The sequence below is a fragment of the Chrysochloris asiatica genome, unplaced genomic scaffold, assembly GCF_000296735.1.
Source record: "Chrysochloris asiatica unplaced genomic scaffold, ChrAsi1.0 scaffold00008, whole genome shotgun sequence".
NCBI lineage: Eukaryota > Metazoa > Chordata > Mammalia > Afrosoricida > Chrysochloridae > Chrysochloris > Chrysochloris asiatica.
Window position 1 is genome coordinate 30,699,934 of NW_006408526.1, and position 23,731 is coordinate 30,723,664.

Genomic DNA, 23,731 nt, shown 5'->3' on the forward strand with positions numbered 1-23,731 from the left:
TCTCACATCTTCCTAGAGTTTTATACACTTGATCAGATTTTATCTTCTGTTGTCCTCTAATTACTGCATGTATGATGTTCTTGATGTCATACCACAACTCTTCTGGTCTTCGGTCTTTAGTGTTTAATGCATCAAATCTGTTCTTCAGATGATCTCTAAATTCAGGAGGGATACATTCAAAATCATATTTTGGCTCTCGTAGATTTGTTTTCATTTTCTTCAGCTTTAATTTGAATTTGCATATTAGTAATTGATGGTCTGTTCCACAGTCTGCCCCTGGCCTTGTCTTCACTGATGATATGGAGCTTTTCCATCTTCTCTTTCCACAGATGTAGTCAATTTGATTTCTATGTGTTCCATCTGGCGAGGTCCATGTGTATAGTCATCTCTTATGCTGTCTAAAGAAGGTATTTGAAATAAACAAATCATTTGTCTTGCAGAAATCTATCATTCGTTCTCCAGCATCATTTCTATCACCAAGTCCAAATTTTCCAACTACTGGTCCCTCCTCTTTGCTCCCTACTTTTGCATTCCAGTCACCAGTAATGGGCAATACATCTTGATTGCATGTTTGATCGATTTCAGACTGAAGAAGTTGGTAGAATTCTTCTATTTCATCTTCACTGGCTTTAGTGGTTGGTGCATAAATTTGAATAATAGTGGTATTAACTGGGCTTCCCTGTAGGCGCATGGATATTATCCTATCATTTATAGCATTGTACCTCATGACTGATATGGATATGTTCTTTTGACGATGAATGCAACATCATTCCTTTTCAATTTGTCATTCCCTGCATAGTAAACTATGTGGTTATCAGATTCAAAATGGCCAATACCAGTCCATTTTAGCTCACTAATGCCTAAGATATCGATGTTGATACGTTCCATTTCATTTTTGACAACTTCCAATTTTCCCAGATTCATACTTCGTACATTCCATGTTCCAATTTTCAATGGATGTTTACAGCTGTTTCTCTTTATTTTAAGTTGTTGCCCATCAGCAAATGCAGGTTCTGTGTGCTTTTCTCCCCCAAGCTTAACTGTATTCATGTCATTATGGTCAATCCTACTTTGAGGAGGCATTTTTTCCACAATCGCTTTCTGAGTGCCCTCCCACCTTCCAGTCCTATATCTGACAATGTTTCTCTGCTATGCATAGAGTTTTCAGTGACTAGCGATTCGGAAGTCGTTTGTCACTCTTTCTTCCTAGTCTGTCTTTGTTTTGTAGCTCATCTGAAACCTTTCCACCATGGGTGACCCTGCTGGTTATTTAAAACACCGGTGGCATAGCCCTCAGAATCACAGCAACTCAAACCACCACAGCACGACAGACAGAAGAACTAAATGGTGCCTGGCTGTCATTACCAACTGCTCTGAAAAGGATCACATTAGAAGATCCTGGATAGAGTGGGAGAAAAATGTGGAACAATATGCAAAATTATTCAAAGAAAAAAAACAAAATAAAACAGACCAGGCTTACCAGGTTGGATCGAGACTGACAGAACCCCAGAAACTATGGTCCTTAGTCACCCTTCAGGTCTAGCACTTAGTTCACCCCATGACTCAGTTGTTAGTCAAACACTAGACAGGTAACAATAACACTTGTTGTTGTTAAGTGCCGTCAAGTCGGTTCCGACCCATAGCAACCCTGACCAAGGTTTCTGAGGCTGTAAATCTTTACGGGAGCAGAAGGCCTCATCTTTCCCCCACGGAACACCTGGTAGTCTCGAACTGCTGACCTTGCGGCTCACAGCCCGATTTGAAACCACTATGCTACAATAACACTAGGGAGTTATTAAAAAAGGAACAATAACACTAGGGAGATATCCATACCTTATAATAATCAAATTGTTTGAGATCAAAAGGGCATCATTACCCAGGGGCAAAGCTCAGAAGGAGTAGGAAAGAAGGTGAAATGAAAACAGAAAACACAGAAAGGAAGTAGGATAAGTGATATTACATTTTAGAGACTGCAATCAATGACACAAAACAAAATGTGTATGAATTGTTGAATGGGAAACTAATCTGCTTTGTAAACTGTCATCAAATTCACAATAAAATGGTTTTGGGTTTTGTTTTGTTTTTTAGTGTATACTTATGGCCCTTGGTCACTCTTCAGCTCTGGAATTGAACTCCACCTCATGACTCAGTTTTCAGCCAAGCAGTCGACAGGTATATAGAGGGGAAAACAATACTAGCAAGGTATGCTTAGCATGGAATGGTCAACCATTCAAGATCAAAAGGACAGCATTTATTTTTAAAAAGAGTGGGAAGGAGAACCAGCATGAAAACTAGAATCACAGGGAGAGAGTGGGATAGCTGATGTTACTGGGAGGGGATTGTAATCATTGAAATGAAAAGAAGTACTTAATTTGTTGAATATAAAACTGGTGATCTGCTCTGTAAACCTTCACTCAATTCACACACCGAGAAAGAGGTGGGATAAGTGAATTATCTAGGAGCCCTGGTAGCATAGTGGGTTACAAGTTGAGTTAAAACAAGGTCACCAAGTCAAATCTACCAGTCGCTTCTGTGGAAGAAAGATGAGGTTTTGGTAGCGTAGTGGTTATGAATCAGAAATAACTGTGAACCTCAAGGTCAGCAGTTCGAAATTACTAGCTGTTCCATGGGAGAAAGATGAGTCTGCTCCGGTAAAGATTTACAGCCTCGGAAACCCTGTACAGGGTCACTATGAGTTGGAACCAACTCCACAGCACGTAACAACAACAACAAAGATTTACAGTCTCAGAACCCTATTCAGGGTTGAACCGACTTGCCAGCACACAACCACCACCACCAAAAACTACCTTGAACAAGGGATCAAATCAACAACAGTAACTTGAAAGATTATTTATAATAAACCTTGTTATTATTGTTGTGAGAAATAACTCTTGTAGGCGTGGTCCATCTTCAGGAATTCATGAGATTGCTAGGCCTGACAAACAGATTGTTGATTTACATACAGGGAGGGATAGGTAACCTGGCTGTTCTAAGACTAGGAAATTTAAATAAGAATACAGCCATTAAGACAACGGACAAGTCATTTTGGCTTCTCTGGGGGGAGGAAAAATGGGACATGCCATAGAATTGTATATGGGGAACTGGAACTGGAGGAAGAGCTTTTTGGAGACAAGTATAAAAAACATTTGTGGCTCTCAATGAGTACAGATTGGATTACTTGAGCGTTTGTCAGTATAGTTTCTCAAATTGTTAAGTGCCGTGGAGTCGATTCTGACCCATTGCAACCCTGTATAGGGTTTCCAAGGAGCAGCTGGTGAGTTCGAACCAATAGCCTTGCAGTTCAGATGGCTTTGTAGTCTGGTGCATTAACCCACAAAGCCACACCAGGACTCCACAATAAATCTTAGAGGATAGTCAATTTATATTAACAAGGGAGGAGCACCTCAGAAAACTCAGGTAAGAATGGTTGCACAACTTGAAAAATGGATAATCAATGTCATTAAATTGTACATGTAGAAACTTGAATTGGAGTAGTTTTGCTGTGTATATTCTTAACAAAAGCAAGATAAGGAAAAGTTAGAAAAAGAAAAAAGAGATTTTAAAACTAGAGCCCCACTTGATATTGCATTAGAAATGAGACAGAGTGGGCTCTGTTCCTGTGGACATCAAGAAGAGGAAATTTGAGCTGAATTCCTGCTGATCTCTAGAGGCTAGAAATAGGAGTTCTAAACTAGCACTCTTATCAAATCTTATAAGAGTAACCAAAAACTATAGGAACCTCAGATTTCAGAACAAGAGTTAAATCAGTGGCAGTTCGCTTTGGCAATCCAAGAGTATCATTTTTTTAAAAAAGATAGGTGTCCAAATTCCACCTAAGAATTCCAAACCAGAAGGTTTCTGGTGAGGCCCAGTTAAGAGGCACTAGCAGTTCTGATACCCAGCCAAAATCAAGAACTGTTAGGTAAAACCCTAGAGTCATGTCCCTACTCCACTTTCAATTCATTTGGCCTCTAAAATTTCCCACTCCCAAGACAAAAACCAATTCCCTAATGTGCTAAGCCATATAGTAAGGGTTTCTTTAAGGCATTTTAGTCATTCCAGGAGTTCCCTACTATAAATTCTTCATCATGACTCCAGTTTCCCCTCAGTCAAGGGATGGAAGTGGATGATTTGCACAAATACATTTATTTAAGGATAATTTTTCAGAATCATTTGTGTTGGTTTTTATCTCTTTGAGTCTTCCCAATAGCTCATCCACAAAGAACAGTCCAAGTGAAGGGTCTTATCTGATAGCCCACTTGAGACCTATGTGGCAGCTTTGACAAGTTCCTCAATGGTAGTGCCCCACATCAGAGCCTCCAAGTCCATGTTCCGTCCTCCCCTCAGTAGGGCCTGCTCCTCCAAATCTGCCCAGTCTTCCTGCCAGGCTGCAAACCCTCTATCTTGAGTGCTTTAACCAAGCAATGAGGCAGGAGGACAATTGTAGTGGGTAGAGTTAGGGGTCAGAAATAATGGCATGCTACTTAGGACACACAGAGGAAATGGTCTCTTGGAAATGTAGATGAACTCTTCTCAAAAAGCTTGCTCTGTGGTTGATATTCCCTCAGGTTACTTTTTTCCAAGTGGTTTGTTCTGTGCTGACCTCACAGAAGGCCAAACTGGGTGCTGTAGGGAGGGGAAGAGAGAAACAAAGTACACGTTTAGTAAGCATTTCAGTATAAACAGCAGCTACCATTTCCTGAAGGAGTCCCTGGTAGCATAGTGGATTACAATCTGAGCTGGTTAACAAGGTCAGTAGTTCAAATCCACCAGTCACTCCATTGGAGAAAGATGAGGCTTTCTACTCCCATAAATTTTATAGCCTCAGAAACCCTGTACTGAGTCACTATGAGTTAGAACCAACTCGGTGACACACAACCACACCACCATTTATTGAGAGGGCAGCCATTGGTTCAGTAGTAAAATGCTGGCCTTCCCTGTGAGAGACCCAGGTTCAGTTCCCAGCCAATGTACTTCATACACATCCACTACTCTTCATCTGCCAGTTGAGGCTTGTTATGTTGCTTTGATGCTGAGTAGGTTTCAGCTCTTTCCATGTACCCTGTCCAAGACTGAATTTCACCTGCTTTATCTCCAGTGATCCCCACCATCAGGGATGTAGATATTATGATTCCCATATTAAGGATAAGGAAGCTGAGGCTCAAGAAGCTACATTACTTGACCTAAGTTACCTCATATAGCAAATCAGAATCAGGATTTGCAACCAGATCTGTTCAACTCCAAAGTTTATGATCTTCACTACTTTGTTGTACAGAGTCAGAAATAGCATGGCACGCTTCATTTATGTAAAATTAACTCAATTAAAATTTTTAAAAATCAAGTGCTTCTTTCTTATCCCTAGTGACCAGAATTCTCCCCCAGGCTTATTATTTTGGCATATAGTGTTTTAAAATAACTTGACCAAGCCCTGAAGGCCTCGAGTTTGCTTTACTTGATTCACTTCAAGAGGACAGAGTTGCTGGTTTCCAAGGAGTTAAAATTGCAAGCCCTTGTGATGTACAAGGTTTGTGCTTGACCACTAAATGAAAGGCTGGCAGTTCAGATTCATTCAACCATGGTTCAGAAGAAAGGCCTGGTGATCTGCTACCAGAAGATTAATTTGTTGCTGTCCAGTCAATGCTAACTCATGGTAGTCTCATGTGGTATATAGGAGAAGGGCTCCATAGGGTTTTCTTGGCTATAATCATATGGAAGCTGAACACGAGGCCTTTTTTGTGTGGTGCCACTGTGTAGGTTCAAGCACCAACCATTAGTTTAGAAATTAAGGACAAACCATTCACAATACGCAGGGAACTTTCCCTAAAATTTCAACCACTGGAAACCCATACAGTGTAGTTCTACTCTGAAATTCATGGGGTCACCAGGAGTTGGAATAAACTTGACTGCAGTGGGCTTGGTTTGGATTTAGCATTTGAACATGGGGGAGGTAGCATCAAAGTCACTACTATGTCACCTCTATTTTAGAGACTTTCTGCCTACAGTGCCCCCCAACTGAGTGAAATACTTAGCAAGAGCCACATTGCAACTCTATCAGCAGGTCTCTCAGTTCCAGGATGAGAGCTGGTAGTTACTGCAACATCACGTTGCAATGAAGGAAAAAGGATGTTGGGGGTGAAAATCACTACACTCAAATGACCCTTGAGAGTGGAGTTAATATTTCACTTAGCAGAACCAGGCCAGGTCTCTGATCTCACACTTCCTTGGCAGAGTCTTTCCTTGCTACCACCAGCTGGGAGTCCAGGGTCATATTGCCAGTACAATATGAAAAAACACAGTAATCTTCCCACAAACAGAAAGCGCCAGCCTTTCCCCTCCATCCAGCAGAACACTGCTCGGTTAATGGACGCCCTGCCTATCATTAGTCTACAAATAGCATCACTCACTCCACTGCTTGGAGAATTACAGAAAGCCAAGCAAAGAGAAAATATGAGTCACACTTCATATCACTACATGAAACTCAGCTTGCAGCCTGCCTAGCAGTTATATGAGAGCAAGATATAATAAGTGCTGGAATTTTTTTTTTAAGTCTAAATGTTGAAAGGAATCTTACTTTAATCTTTTGATAGAAAGGAAAACAATTCCTTGCAAGGAAACACTTGTGCAAGTACCTTAACACGTTCTTAGTATTAGGCTATGTTTAAATAAGGTTACCAAAGTCTGAGTTATGTTGAAGGGGAGCATAGAAAGTGGGCTTTGATTTTCACCCAGGAATGCCTACATTCCTGTACAATGAACAGTAAACATGCTCAGCTGCTAACTGAAAAGTTGGTGATTTCAGTCTACCCAGAAACACCTGGAAAGAAAGGTCTGACATAATTGCTTCTAAAAAATTGGTGGTGGTTATATGCCATGGAGTCGGTTCCGACTCAGCGACCCTGTACAGGGTTTCCGAGGCTGTAAATCTTTACAGGAGCAGAAAGCTTCATTGTTCTCCCGCAGAACAGCTGGTAGTTTCGAACTGCTGACCTTGTGGTTTGCAGTCCGATTTGTAACTACTACGCTACCAGAGCTCCTTTAGGCATTACAAATCCTCTGAAGCACAGTTCTACTCTGACACACGTGAGATTGCTTGAGTGGAATCAACTCCACAGCAACTGGTACTGATAAACAGAAGCAGTTTCTCTATTTCAGATTAAGATGACTCAGCTTACTATTAAAATCAATAATCTTTAACAATGACCCTTAGACCTCAAGAATAGGTGTGTAGATCAGTTGGTATTACCCTTCTGTCCATCAGGACTTCATTTTCTTAAACATTTGTAAGACTTACCAGTTGCTCCTGGGAAACCCTATACAGGGTCGCTGTGAGTAGGAACCGACTCCACAGCACTTAACAAGACCTCAGAAAAGTCTTTGACCTCATAAAACAGTCTCCCCAGGTAGCTTAGCCAAGTGCACTATCCAAGAGTTGGCCGTATCCATTCCAGCTCCTTTTTCCTCCTCAAGATACCTGGTTCAGTTGTGACCTAAAATCATTCTCACCATGGTCATATAGGTAGCCTCTGATTGTCCAGTCAATTCTTCCTCAGTCACCTCCTTTGTACTTATTGAGGAGTAAACATGTTTCTAGAGTGGAGAAAAATAAACATTTTTATATAAACATTTCTAAAAATCAAAACAAACTTATTTATCAGAAAATAATTCACCACTCCTATTCCCAGGGCACCAAACTACCCATACCAGTAGATACAAAGTGTTATTGAGAGCAATGTGTAATTATCACTAATAATGATCATTCATTTTCAGTCTTCCTGAGAATTAACTTGTCAAGAAAGAGTACCATCTTACGAATCCCTTGCTTCCAAAACCAAACATTCTACTTATACATCAACGTTCATTGCAACACTATTCACAATAGCCAAATGGTAGAAACAACTCAGTGTCTATCAACAGGTGAATGGATAAACAAAATGTGGTATATCCCTACAATGGATTATTATACAGTCAAAAAAAAACACCAAAAAAGTGAAGATCTAATAGATGCTATGATATACTCATAGATTAACCAAGAAAAAAATTAGTGAAATCCATCTGACACAAAAGGACAAATACTGTATGATCCTACTTACATATCTAGAACAGGCAAATACCTAGAGACAGAAGTAGGTTAGTAGTTACCAGGGCCTGACAAACAGGAAAAGTGGGGCGTTACTGCTTAATGCAAGGAGCGTTTCTCCTATAGGAGCACTGTGAGTTAGAACCAACTCAGTGGCGATGTGTATTGCTTAATGTGTATGGAGTTTCTGTTCGGGATGATAAAAACATTTTATAAATAAACAGTGGTAAAGGTTGCACAACATTGTGAATGCAATTAATGTCACCAGAATATACACTCAAAAATAATTAAAACGGAGATTCTGTGTTATATATATTTGATCACAAACAAGGTTTTTTAAAAGTCAAGCATCTTTGTTTGCATGGGGCATTTAGGTAGCAGAATACTTATCTTGACAAATTATTTGCATTCTGTGGTTGTCTCATTCTAATTTAATTCCTGGCAGGATGGCATTAATCAGCAGTGACAGTCATCACCATTCTGTACATATGGTGGGGGTCCTGGATGTCCCTCACTTATATGAGGTCAATGGCACTCGGAGTCTTGGTGTGGCGCTGTAGGATAAGCACTGTACTGCTAACCACAACTAACTCATAAGCCGTTCCTCTGAAACCCTATACAGGATCTCTATGAGTCAGAACCGACTCAACAGCACTTAACCACAACATTGCTGTTTAAGGAAGTGATGTCATCAGTGATAAATCCTTGGTCTTCTAGAGGCCTCTTTACCATGTTGGGAGAAAATCATACTCTTGAAACATAGCCTAAAAGATGGAAAAGTAACTACATAAAGAGAAGCTTAAAGATGGAGGAAGGGGGTAGAAAAGCAATAGGATTTCAAGGAAATGAGTTTTCTCAATCTTTAAAAACTAGTTTCTGTCAAATGGACCCTGATTCATGGTGACATCATGTGTGTCACAGTAGACCTGTGCTCCATAGGGTTTTCAATGGCTGATATTCAGAAGTAGCTTGCCAGACCTTTCTTCTGAGGTACACTCAAACCTCCATGCTTTCTGTTAGTGGCTGAGTTCACTAACCATTTGCACCATCTGTGGACTCCTATTTAATCCTTGGAAGCCCTTACATATAGTCCCATTTCAAATTGGTATGGAGGGAAAAGTTCATCTTTGTCTTTGCTTTCTAAAGGTCTCTAATAGAGATTGAATTGTGTTCCCAAAAAAGATAGGTTAAAGTCCTAATCTCTAAAAACCATAAAAGTGATCTTGTTTGGAAATTGGATATGTAAAGATGTTATCAGTTAAATTAGCATGAGGTCATAGTGAAGTAGAGTAGGCCTTAATCTCACCTGAGCTGTGATTGTTAGGCACTGTCTATAACAATTCTATATACAACAGAACAAAACACCGCCTGGTCCTGTGCCATTCCCACCTGAGTAATGTCCTTATAAAAGAAGAGGAGATACAGAGAGACAGATGAAGGGTGGCCCTGTGGAGGTACATTTTCAAACCAAGGAGCACCTGAAGCTACTAGAAGCTAGAAGAGACAAGAAAGTATCTTCCCCTAGAGACTTCGGAAGGAACATGACCTGACCAACATGTTCATTTGGACTGCTAGTCTCCAGAATTGTGAAATGGGGGAAAAAGCATTTCTATGTCTTTAAAGCCACCCAGTTTGTGACACTATGTTAGGACAGCTGTAGGAAGTCAAAACACTACCTGATACATAATCTTAACCATTAGCTCTTGAAGGTATTTTAATAATTCTCCTTTATATTTACAAAGTGCCTCATAGATTACACAGCATTGCTCTATCATTTTATTTGAGCCTTACAAACAAGTCCTGTGATCCAGGCAGGCAGAAATGTGTGTGCTTATCCTTCTTCTACTGATGAGAATGCTGATGCTCAGGCCGAGCTGGTCTTAAACCCAGGCTTCCTAACTCCAAGTTTAGTGCTCTGGATCCTCTACCTGCTACCAGGATCTACTTCCTGGCCTATTCTGGCTTACTCCATCTCACATTTGGAGGCTTTTATTTTATTGCAATGATAAAGAGTCCCTGCTCTGTGCCAGGCACAAGACCTAATGATGACTAAGACAGTTCACAGAGCAGTGAGAACAACATTTCCTTCTAGCCATTTCATCTTGGTTCATGCACCCTCGTAGGGCAAACCAGCAAAATAGCAGAGTTCTTCTCTCACCTCTGGATTTGCTTTCTTTGTGTTCTCCAGGTTTTTGACCAGGGCTGTAGAATTCACTGAACTGCAAGGCATGAAAAGCAGTAGAATTAACCAAGCAGTACTGTACATTCAGAAGTTCCTACCTAGGATCCCCCACATAAGTTTGAAGAGACAGACTCTGCAGATAGGATCATTAGCTGTTCTAGATTCCTATAAGGAACACTGGTGTCCTTGTGGATTAGGTATTGGTTTATTAACTGTAAGACCAGCAGTTCAAATCTACCAGCCACTCTGTAGGAGAAAGATGAAGCTGTCTGCTCCAACAAAGATTTATAGTTTTGAAAATTTTCTATAGAGTCTCTGTGAGTCAGAATCGACTCAATGGCAGTGGATTTAGGGTTTGTTTGTTGTTGTTGCTGTTGTTATATTCCTATAATCAATGCTACTAAGCTCACCTTGAAACCTGAGAATGCATCTCTTCCAGTGCAAGACACACTGGTTTCAAGAGGGAGACTTTGCAGATAGGTTCATTAGTTATTCTAGATTCCTATAAGGAGCCTGGTGTCCCTGCAGAGATAGTTTAGACTGAAAAGCAACTTCTATATCAACCAACTTTCTGTCCATAACAAGTAAGACAATTTTAAGTGAATGAATAGAAAGGGGCCATGGAATTAGATTCCCTCATTGGAGATCTTTAAGAAGGGAGAGACATTGTGTGTTTAGGCTGGAATGATGAAACTTTCAAGCCAACAAGTAAAGGAGACAGGACACCAGCAGTCAAAACTGCTTCATTGTCACTGCTGTCAGCCAGCATTGGGGACCCCAGAGAGAAAGCATCCCCCTTAAGAGCTGGAAACACTTCAACAGTCAGGCCAAAGGAAAATGGCAAGTCTACCCCTTCCTCCCTCCTGACTGCCAGAGATGTCGTCTTCTCTCCCGCTAGCAAACCACTCTTTTAAAAGGCCTGGATCTGCATGGAGGGGATTATAACCATGGCAATGAAATGATAAACAATAGGATGAATGTAAAACTAATGTTCTCCCATGTTAACTATCACATAATTCACAATAAAACATTAAAAAAAAAAAAGACATGGATCCCAGTCATTTCTATAGAATCATTTGAATCAAGCAATCTCTTCAACCAGAGACTTTTGCACTTTAGGTCCCATCTCTTAATTGTAGAGATGCTGCCATTTTTAACCATCTTTCAGGCAGTGTCTGCAAAAGCTATGCCCTACAGGTAGGACCTAATCACCAGCCTGGGGCTAGGCACATGCTAGGTGCTATCCCATCTCATTTATCTTCACACCACCTGTGTGAGGCTGGGGACATCTGTGTTTTACAGATGTCCTAAAGTGAAGTTAAGATACAAATCAAGATTAAAGTTAGGAAAGAAACCATAAAGTTGTTTTTGTCCCAAAGTGGAAATGTTTTTATTATATTTTCTGATTATACAGTTGTATGTTCTCATAATAAAAGAATTCAAATAATATAGAAATGTAAACAGAAGTCACTGTACCCTGCAAATCTTACCCGCACTGGGATCACCTTCTCTTTTTATCCCAAATGCCACTGTTACTAACATTTTAGACTTATCCTTCCAAATCTCTCTCAGTGCAACAAGCGTAGATACACTCTCACAAATAATTTAATATAGACTCTACTGAAATGAACATTATTTTATTTTATTTTTAACAAAAATGAGATCATACAACATATTCTATAATGCTATCCTTGGTCATTACATACAATCTTATCAAGGATCTGATGAATCTCTGTGTAATGACTTAGAATTGGATATCTATTCATTTAATTATTGCCTTTCTGATAGATACTGAGCATGATCATATTTTAAATTATAATCAGTGTTGCAGTGGTCATGTTTAAACATAAATCTCAGCATATCAGTCTGATTTTATTTATTTATTTTTTTTTAGGGTAAACTACTAGGCCTGGAAGGAGCTCTGGTAGCGTAGTAGTTACGAATCGGGCTGCGAACCACAAGGTCAGCAGTTCGAAACTACCAGCTGTTCCGCAGGAGAAATGAGGCTTTCTGTTCCCCTAAAGATTTACAGCCTCGGAAACCCTGACAGGGTTGCTATGAGTCGCAACTGCTTCCACGGCACATAACAACAGCAACAACAACAACTAGGCCTGGTGTCCTGGTGTGGTGCTGTGGGTTAATGCTCCAGACTGCAAAGCTGTTTGAACTGCAAAGTCAGTGGTTCAAGCTCACCAGCTGCTCCTCGGATACCCCATACAGGGTCGCTATGGGTTAGAATCAACTCAACAACAACAACTAAGCATAGTTTACATAGCTGATCTTGGTGTGGCACTTGCAATTCAAACTCACCAGCTGCTCCTTGGAAACCCTATAAAGGTTCGCTATGAGTTGGAACTGACTTGACAGCACTTAACAACAAAAACAACAAACAAATAGATGTGAAACTGCTGTTCTTCATTTTGAGGGGAAGTGAGGCCCACAAGGAGGAAGTGATTTGTCCACAGTCTCTTAGAAATTTGATAAGAGCTGATATTGGAACCAAGGTTGTCTAATGTGTGGTTCTGTGTTCTTAAGACTTTGACAGCAAGGACCCTCAAAGAAGATAAACAAGTCCAAAACCAAACTGGAAAGTCCTATGGAGTGGGATGAAGAACCTAGCAGTCATGAGTGCTGACTATATGGTCCATGTTCCACAGGGGAGAAGACTTCAAAGTCATTATGAATTAGTCCTAATAGGGTCCCTTGACTATTGACATTATTTCAATAACAGACTATTTTCCCTACCACCATATTTTTTCAATAGTTTGTAAGACAAGGGATATGGACCTGCCAACAGCTAATCAACAACCACCACTGAAACACAAGTGCCATGTCAGAACATCTGGGCCTTTCTGAGACCCTGGGAGAAATACTGATGAAAGTCAGGCCTTTAAAAACACATTTCAACAATAAACAATTTGAGGGTATCCATTCAAAAGTCTCCTCCCTTATAATTAGAATGAGATCTTAAAAAAAAAAAAACCACAACTATCTATCCTCAAGATCTGAGCTTCTATATGAAGTGTGTTGTTGTTACGTGCCGTCGAGTCGGTTCCGACCCATAGCGACCCTGTACAGGGTTTCCGAGGGTGTAAATCTTTACGGGAATAGAAAGCCTGATCTTTCTCCCGCAGAGCAGCTGGTAGTTTCAAACCGCTGACCTTAAGGTTCGCAGCCTGATTCGTAACCACTACGCTACTGAAGTGTGTAGTGTGGATAATTTGAAAATCATTTCCAGCATTGAATGGCACCATGGTTGTTGTTGTTTAAGATTTATCTTTTAAGTTATGCTCTACTTAGGTCACCATTTGTTTGTCACCTTTGCATGATATCAAAGCAAAAGAGGGAGGTGTGAGACTGTGCAAGGCTTCACAGGAGTACAGTGAGTAAACAGGGTGGTGTACCTAGGAATGGCATCTGTAAGTCAACCGCACATGGTTCTTTTAAAAATATCTCAGTGAACAACCTCAATGTCCATCAACAGATGAATGAATACACCACAGACTGTGGTACGTACAGACAGTGCAATAGTATGCAACCCTATAGAGACATGAAACCCTGATGCATGCCCACAGCATGGGTGGACCTTCAAAACATCATGCTGACTGAGATAAGTCAATCACAGAAGGACAATAACTACTGTATTGATCTCACTCATATGAAATAAACTAATATACAGAAACCAAAGATCATGAATGGTTACCAGAAATAGGAGAAAGTGGAGAATTTTTCTTTGTGGGGCTCTGAGTATTTGCTAATGGTGATGGAATATTTCAGAAATGAATAGTAAAAATAGTGGCACAACATGAAAAACATAATCAACGTCACTGAGTTGTAAGATTTTTTTAAATAATTTTTTTAAAAAATCTTATTGGATAATAACCCAAAGTATAAAATCAATTATCAAGGAAAAAAAGATAGCTCAGTGACAATGACAGTTAGGACCCTCTCGCTCTCTGTCACTTTGGGTTAGAGACAATACTGTATCCCTAGCTTCCCATGTAGAGGGGTGGGGCAGTTCTGTACCTCTTATTCCTGTGGGTCCTCTTCATGATCAGTATCAGAACAGCAAGCAGCAGGATGGTGGCACAGATAATGCCCACAATGACCACTAGCTGATTACCACCGAGGATATCAGGTGCAAGTGTCGCTGGGGTCACCAATGCTTGGCAAAGGAGAAAAGTAATGTGAGGGGTTCAGTACTGCTAAAAAGAGCTGGGAGCCCATTAATTCAGGCAAAAGTTCTACACTAAGTACCAAGAGCCAGGCAGGAAGGACCAGACTCTAAACCATATTGATACACTGCAACACTAGCTGTCCCCATAGGTTGAGAACTAAAGTCTGATCCCTCATTTCCCCTAAAATGTAGATTGAGGTGGTGGGAGCAGAGGCTAGCAGCACTTCACCTATAGTAGAGTTTCCTTTCACATAACAATTCTATTTTTCAATTTGTTTTGCCTGACCTAGAAAGAACAGGCATTTCAAAAGGCTGCTGACTACAACATGCTACCATACTCAACCACATAGCCACGATATCAAACAAGGCATTCCACCTTCACTGATTTACATAATTCACTCTAAATTAGACATTATATATATCAAATACCTCCTGTGTGCCAGACATTGCCAGGCACTGAGGACACAAAGGTAAGTAATACATAGTCCCTGCCTTCAAGGAGGGAAATAAAAACATGCAAACAAAAAAACCACAAACTATTATAGACATTGTGATAGAAGTCTATGTGGAGTACAGAAAGGTACAGAGACAAGGCTAGGCAATCCTTTGGGAATTTGCCTGCAAAAGTTTTAAAGTTTAAGCTGAGTCTTAGAGGAAACATCAAGATTATTGGGCCGACAATAAAGGGATAATAGATCAGATGAGGTTTTTAGGAACTAGCCCAAGAGGTCTGGTGCACAGATTTACATTTGTGAGTATGGTGAGAAATTTGGTTGCATAGATAATAGGATTCAAGTCACAAAGAGCCCTCATTATCTCAACCTGGAGTTTGGCTTAGAAGAGCAATAGAGAAGCCAATGAAAGAGAATACAGAGAGGAATCAAATATTTGCTCAGATTTGTGATTTAGAAAAGATGGCACTGGTAGCAGCGTGAAGAGGGAGTGGCGGTGATGGAAAATGGGAGCAAAGACTGGCTAGAGACCAGGAGTCCAAGCCAGAGACTATGCTGCTAGACTAAGGTGACGGTGATTAACTGGTAAGAAGACAGATTCAACAGTCAGAAGTAGAAATGACTTGTTGACCTATTAGATTAGGAGTCATAACAAAGGAAAGTTGTTGTTGTTAAGTGCCGTCCAGTCAGTTCCGACTCATAGCCATCCTGTATCGGGTTTCCAAGGAGCAGCTGGTGGGTTTGCACTGCCCACATGGATGTTCGCAGTATCGTGCTGATCCGACAGCACCACACCAGGAGTCAAGTATAATTTCAAGGTATCCAATTGGTCACTAACTGATGTTGGGAAGATGGGCTGGGAAGAGGTGTGCAGTGTAAATTTGGACATATTGTCATTGAAGTACTTGCTGATTGTGCAAATGGAACTGACCATAGAATCAGTGTCTAATACTACTGAGATAAAGAAGGCCAAAGCTGGGAAATTAAATGTCCTTGGTAATCCAAGCTAGGGAAGAGGTGGAAGCAGAAGTCAGAATGCAGTGAACTGAGGAGTTAATGAAGAGAGGAGACAGTAAGACACCAGATACAGCCCTTGCTGGTGTTGTCAAGTATGGTAGAGTCAATTCCGAATAATAGTAACCCTGTATAGAGTTTCAGAGGAGCAGCTGGTGGGTTTGACCTGCTGACCTTGTGATTCACAATCTAGTACTAATCCTACAACATCACATCAGAAGTCCAAATACAGCCCTTAGACAAGCTATTTGGCTCTGTCAAGAAAGAAATAGATCATTGATTATGTAATTGTTGTACAACCCTAACTATACTATAAACCATTTAGTTGAACTCTTTATATGGGTGAATTTTTTATGTGGTTTGTGAATTGTATCTCACTAAAGTAGATTTGTTGTTAGCTAGTTTACAGAAACTTAGGATGAAAACTAAAGTCAATCATGTCACAATGTAAGAGTCGAAGAGTTGAGCATAGTTACATCCTGAATGAAGAAGAAGCTAATGGAAAGTGAGAACTCGGATCTTGGAGACCCATGTTGGGAAGTTCCTAAGGAGGAGATGTGGATGCAGCCCCAGGCAGAATGGGCTCCCTCTGCCTCAGAGTCAGAATGGGGGCACCTGTAGAAATGCTTGTGAGTAAGTCAAGTGAGCTCCCACTAAGGGCTAGTATTTTTTCTGTGCAGTGAGAGGGAAGACTTCTGACAGTGACACACACAGAGAGTGGTTCTTTAGCAAATCCATCGGTTCTGCCTTCCTCTCCAGCTGTAACCCTTGGCCATTAACAAGAAGCTGCCTCCATAGACTTTAAAGTCTCTGACCGGTGGTATCCAGATATTATTCTACCTCACCCCCTTAGCTCCACCCAACAAGCCACAACCAACTCCTGGGGGTCTGAGCAAAAGGTAAAAGTCCACAGGCCACATCCTGGCTGCTAACTGGATTATGGTTTAACTATAATCCTCACTTATCAACCTCTTTCAAACAACACAGTTGGCTCTTTATTCTCCAACACACTACTTGCTTTAAGGCACAGTGTTTGTCAGAATACAGAACTTTTGATCAGAAACCCTTCCAGTTCTGATTCTGGTTCCTCCCTGTTCTCCCTCTGTTCCTTGCTTGTCTGTCACCAGCTCAGAATCATTTTCCCTTCCTCTACAGAGTCCTGGTGTGGTGCTGCAGGATAAAGCACTTGACTGCAAGGTCAGTTTGAGCCACAAGGTCAGAGGTTCAAACCCACTATCCACTCCCCAGAAATGCTATACAGGGTGACCATGAGTTGGAGCCGACTCAAGGCCCTTAGAAACAATAACAGAGCATATAGCACTGAAGTCAAGAAAAAATTACTTCGGACATCAACTACCGAACAGCTCCAGTCTCTGAACTCCTATATCTTTAAATCAGTAGACAACACTGACTCTGAGTGGTATATGGTATAGGGTAAGTGTTCACTAAATACAACACATTTAAGGAAGCAGTCAGGGTTGTGTAAGCACAGGAACAGCATCTGACATAAATTTTGCACCTTAGGTATCTCTCTTGCTTCACCCTAGTCCTGGCCCTGCCTACCAGCTATGAGGTCCCTCAGCCCTCCCCAAACAAATGTGACATACTTCTGCGCTCTTTCAGGATCACCTGCAGCGCAATGGTCTTCTTAACCTCCAGGTTCCCCAGGTGGATGCTGCAGGTGTAGTTTCCTCCATCAGACTCCTTCACTTCTTGCAGCATTATGGAGCCATCATTGTGGGAAATGTCCCCCACCAGGCTCACACGGTTCTGGAAGCGTCCTCGGTTTTGTAAGTACCCCACAGGTACATTGATTTGGGAGTAATACTGCAACACAATCTCCTTCTAGAAGGGAAAGGTAAAAAGTATAACGTTGTAAGGAATGGTGGCTCAGGGAAGGAGAGTATGGGTTAGGGAAGAGTTCAGGACAGACAAGCTTTGTTATATGTAAGTTGTCAATGTATGATCATATAGACACATGTGTGTACATACATGTTTAGTTGTGAATGCAGAGATAGTGCCTAAAAGGAAGAACATCGCCAAATCAAAAACAATTGTTAACTCTGAAGAGAGGAATGAGGATAATGAGAATGAAGGACTTTCACTTTTCACATGTCTCCAATAAAAAACAAAAAGGACATTTTACTTTTTATGACATTTCCAGCAGACACCTGAAACATGCCCAAAGTGGAACTCTTGATTTTCCCTCCAAACTGGGTCCTTCTAGTCCAACCATTTTGATGAATGACAATGACTTCTTCCAGATGTTCAAACTAAAGGTCTTGGAGTCATCCTTAACTCATCTCTTCTTCAAACAACTCACATCCTTCCTTCGGCAAATTCTCTCATCTTTCCTTTTACATATACTCCAAATCTGGCTGCTTCTAACTTCCTCCACTATTACTACTCCAGTCCAAGCCACCTTATATCTCACCTGGATTCTTGCAAGAATCTCCCTGATTCTTCCCCCACAGCCATTCCACCCTGAATGCACCTGATCTCATCTGATCTCCGAAGCTAAGCAGGGTTGTGCCTGGTTAGTACTTGGATGGGAGACAGGATTTGGAGTCCTTGTGTGGTGCTATGTGTTAATGTGCTGGACTGCAAAGCCCATTTGAACTGCAAGGTCAGCAGCCCAGGCTCACCAGCTGCTCATTGGAAAACCTATACAGGGTTGCTATGGGTTGGATCTGACTCAAAGACACTTAACAACTACAACAACATATCTACTGGGTGTTGCAATATAGAATAAGTAGTGGACTGCTAACCACAGTGTCGGCAGTTCAAACCTACCAATCACTCCTTGGAAACCCTGTACAGGGTCACTATGAGTCGGAATCAATTTGACAGCACTTAAAAACAACAACTATTCTCAGCAGAATTGTCAGATGAAACTTTGGAAGTATAATTTAAATCATAATTATGTTATTTTCTCTGCTCAATTCCCTCCAATCCTCCCCATTTCTACTCAAAGCACAAGGTCCTATATGATCTGATGCACCCCTCTTTTCCTGTCTGTCATCAGCTGCTACTTATTCTTTCTACATCCACTGATATCACTTCAAGCTCGTCACACAAGCCTTCTTGCTATAGCTTAAGTTCTGACTTTAGGGGCCTTGTAGTTGCTACTTCCAAATACTAGAACACTCTTCCCTTCAGACCTCTGGTTCAGACCTCGCCTTCTTAGGGAATCCTCTCTGACACCTATATAAAATAACCACCACCATATTCTGCTATTTCCTTTCTCCTTTTCTTGTTTAAGGAGCCCTGGTGGTGCTATGGGTTAGGCATTGAGTTGCTAACCACTAAGTCAACAGTTCGAACTCACTAGCCACTCTTCAGGGGGAAGAGGAGTCTGCCTGCTTCTAGAAAGATTTACAGTCTCGGGAACCCTACATAGGATCTGCATGAGTCAGAAGCGACTCATCAGTAGTGGGTTTGGTGTGGGAGGTGGTTTCCTTGTTTGACTATTCTCCATAGCTTTTACCACTAGAATTAAATGTTTATTTCTTCATGATTTTACTGTATAAATCCCTCCACCTAGATTATAAGTCCTCATGAGGGCAGAGGCTATGTCTGTGTTTTTTACAACTATGTTCCTGAGAGCCTAGAAGTGTTCACCACATTGAAGATGGCCAAAAAATAAATAAATAAATAAATTCTAAATTAATGAGTTGGTATTTTTCATAAAAGTATGTATATATTATTTTTCTTTGAAATGTTTTAAAGAAAAGGTCATGGATAGACACGAACACAAATGGAGACACCTGGCCTATGACTTATTGTCAAACACAGCCTCAAAATGTCAACTTTCATCCTATTTCCTGTTGTGAGTCACTTAATGAATGGCATATAAAATGTATTGCAACTCCCAGGGGTGAACCTAGGACTGTGTTACCCCTCAGATGCCATTAGGACAGAGTCTTAGTGTTGCGCTGTGGGCTAATGTACTGGACTGCAAGGTCGCTTGGACCACAAAATCAGTGGTTCAAGCTCACCAGCCACTCCTTGGAAACCCTATACAGGGTTGCTATGAGTCAGAACTAACTCGAAAGCACTTAACAACAACAATATGTTATTATGATGCTATATTTCCTGACCTACACATAAAGGAATCAAGTGACTGTAATAACTTTTTAAACAGGATGCCCTGAAATATGCTTTGATTTATAAAATTATACTTTTATCAACTTTGCACCTTATTTTTTATTAGCAACAAATTACCTGGGATGTAGCTCAAAACACATCTTGTCCCATCTATTTACTGCATCACAGATTTTCCATGAAATGACCTTTCTCTTAGTTCCTGGAATCTACTAATCCCAACATTTCAAGCATCTAAGGACTTCTGGTGTGGTGTTCCAGGGCTGATCTGGACTGCAGACCACAAGGTTGGCAGTTCAAACCCACCAGCTGCTCCTTGGAAACCCCATACAGGGTTTCTGTGAGTCAGAACTGGCTCGATGGCACTTAACAATAACAGCAACAATGAAGGCAAAGAAAATTCCCCCGTCACATAAATGAGGCAATGGGGAATAGAAGAAAACTAACAAAAATAACCCCAAATCACTATGAAACTTATTCTTATGCTTAGCCCATGGCTTTCCTGGCTAGAGCACAAAAATCACTCCTCTCCTCCTCCCATGCTACTCTCAAAGAGAAAGGAGAAGACAAAGGAAATGAAATGCTAAAAGGTAGTGGCCAAGTACAAAGTGTTCTACCTGTAGTATCTCATATCAGTGCCTTTTGACAACGCCAAAAGCTAAGCAATATCATCATCATCATCACAGTCACCTTTCCCTTCAGGAAGCTAAACTTGCTAAGAGGAAGTCCAGTTTTGGCAGGTTCCAAAGCCCAAGTTCTTATACCATAACCACACAGTATCTGGTAAATAGATTCTCTCTTCCCCCCACTGTCCTGAGATCATTGGCCAGAGGCTTCTACTACACAGGGATGTTTCTTCTTCCTTACCTTGGCATGTTCTCCTGACGAGAACTCCCAGTCTAACTTGGTCATGTGTTTCTCTTGTGTACTCTGGAAAACACATCTCATCTGAGCTGAATCACCCACCTGGACAATGAGCTCTGGAAATAAAAAGGTAAAGTAAGTCAAACCCATGGTATAACCTGTAGACGTCAAAGGTCTTCTGGAAAGACCATGTTTAGTCAAAGATCTTCAGCAGCAAAATCAATATCACTACCAAATATTGTATATATTTCCTCCATAAATGATCTAGATGGTTCTGTGTAGACAAGGTACTCAGAGGTCTTTCACTAGAAGCCAGCATGACATCTCCAAGGGTAAGAGGATACTCTCAACCCACATTTGTCAAGTCTCAAGGTTTCTTCTGTCTTCACACTGCAATAAACATTCTCTAAAAACAACAACAACAAAAAAAAAACAACCATTGTTCTTGAGTTGATTCTGACTCGGTGACCCTATAGAACAGAGTAGAACTATATCATAGAGTTTCCAAGGTGCAAATTGTTACAGAAGCAGAAGACTGCCACATTTTCTCCTTTGAAGCAGCTGGTGGCTTCAAACCGTAGACTTTTCAGTTAACAGCAGAGTGCTTAAACACTGCATCACCAGGGCTCCTAAAAATTCTCCAATCCCCTTTAATTCCCTTCTTCCTTCCTTTTCCCAGAACTCCTCCCCCATGAATCCCAATTCCATGTCAAGTCTATACCATAGAAATCACAGAATTTATGATGTCTACTTTCTTTCCACAATCTCAGATACTCACTTCTGCTTAACAAACAGGAAGTGGAAAATTATATAGCTTTCATTGTTGTATAAGACCCCAAGTTTCTCCTAGCTGAAAAAAACTGAATCACAGGTAACTTTCCTCCACTCTTTTTGTTATTTATTATTTTTTTGTAAGTTGTCTTAGGACTTACTGACCACTTCTGGTTAGAGTACTCATCATAGGACTCTTGGCTAATTAGACCAAGACAGTAGATAGCTTTCCCCTTGGCATTTCTGTTTCAATCTCTGCTCCCACCTGACTCCAGTTCCAAATTCCTAGGTTCTTTCTTCTGCTTATTTATTTGTACAAGTATTCTGACTCTACCATATGACTATTGCACAAGTCATTTCAGAAGGTCCCTGAAAAATGAGACAATGAGATTGACATTTCTAATTTTTCAGTATTGTTCTACACAAATCAACCACAAAGTCAATTAAGAAGTGAAAGACTGGAGGCAAATAAGGAGGCACAAACCTAGGTCTTACCTGACAGAGCTCTTCCATAAGAGAGGCCAGTAAAGCTCACACAGTTACAAGCATAGGAATTAGATGACCTTTTTATTTAAACTATTTCCCCTGGAGAGTATGAACTTACTGCCCAGCAGGAGAGATGCACCATGGGAGGGAAGCAAAAGAAAATATTATGAACTCCAAGATTTACGGAGAGAATTGTTTCTAAAGTCATAAAAATTCACTCCAAAGAATTCCAGTAGGACAAGCTGTTGCTGTTATTTTCGGGACACCACTGAATCTATTTCAATTCATTATGACTCTATAGGCCAGAGTACAACTAACTTACAGGGTTTTCCTAGACATCTTCCCTTAAATCCAACAGCATATTAAAAACTGAACTCTGAAAAAAATGCAACAACTTCCTGAGTCTTTTCAGTGTACTAGACAAGTGCCAGACACCTCACAAGTAGTGCACCAGTTAGTCATTACAATATTTTGAGGTATCTATGTGCACTGTCTCATTTCATAGATAAGCAAACTGAAAGAGCCTAAAGTCACAAGGCCAGTCAAAGGTAGAACCAGCACTCAAACTCAGACCTGAATGAAAACTAAGTCTCAGCTTTCTCACTCACTATTCTAGTCCATCTCATAGAAGTAGGGGCAGGGAGGATGTCTGATTCTACAGCAAGAGTACAAGAAGTTAATCCTATTATTTATAATAATAATAATGCCAAAACAAAACCGGAGGGAATAGAAGCAAATACTGTTGAATGATGAGGCACTGACGGGATTGTAATCATTGCAATGACATGAAATATGATAGAATGAGTGTAAAACCAATGTTCACTCAATTCACAATAAAAACTTAAAAATAATAACATCTGTAGTATTTAAAATAAGAATCCTAGAAAAAGTTAAGACTAAAGGGTAAACTTTTTAGAGAAAATTATGTAGTTGTTGTTAGGTGCCATCAAGTCAGTGCCGACTCATAGCGACTTTATGCACAGCAGAATGAAACACTGCTCGATCCTGGGCCAACCTCACTATTGTTGCCATGCTTGAACCCATTGATGCTGCCACTTGGCCAATCCATCTCCCTGGGGGTCTAGATGACTGCAAAAATGGAGTTTCCATTTTCCACGTGGAAGGAAGTAATCTCCCTAAAGAGAGTTGATTGATGGCTTTTCACTAAGCCGCTAGACAAAGTTGTTAGGGGTTGGATCTATTTCCTCTTTGACTGTAAAGGGGGAAAAATACAGGTTGCTCCACTGGCTGCTGTTGTTGTTAAGTTAAGTGTTGTCAAGTCAGTTCCAACTCATAACAACCCTGTATAGGATTTCCTAGTAGTGGCTGGTGGGTTTGAACTGCCAACCTTGCAGTCCACTGCTTATTCTATAGTGCCACACCAGGACTCCTGTTACTATGGCTGCTGGAGGAGTATCTGACTGCCTTTAAAGTTAGCCTGTGTCTATAGATTCTTCATCTATGCATTGGTTCCCTTTAGAGTTCTCTGTGCTTTCTCTAGGAGCCCCTGGATGCAGTGATTAATGTACTTGGCTTCTAACCAAAAGGTTGGAAGTTCAAGCCCACCCAGAAGCACCTCAGAAACAAGGCTTGGCAATCTACTT

The 23,731-nt window shown here is 40.8% G+C and overlaps 1 protein-coding gene across 1 annotated transcript in view; it reads right to left on the minus strand.

Moving 5' to 3' along the window:
* Positions 1-4,533: 4,533 nt before the first annotated feature.
* Positions 4,534-23,731, minus strand: part of AMICA1 (adhesion molecule, interacts with CXADR antigen 1) — a 34,704-nt gene continuing 15,506 nt past the window's right edge. The window contains 6 exon segments of the mRNA XM_006833869.1: positions 4,534-4,626; positions 7,504-7,587; positions 10,236-10,296; positions 14,286-14,424; positions 17,510-17,747; positions 20,874-20,986. Of these exon segments, the coding sequence (XP_006833932.1) occupies positions 4,534-4,626; positions 7,504-7,587; positions 10,236-10,296; positions 14,286-14,424; positions 17,510-17,747; positions 20,874-20,986 (728 nt within the window).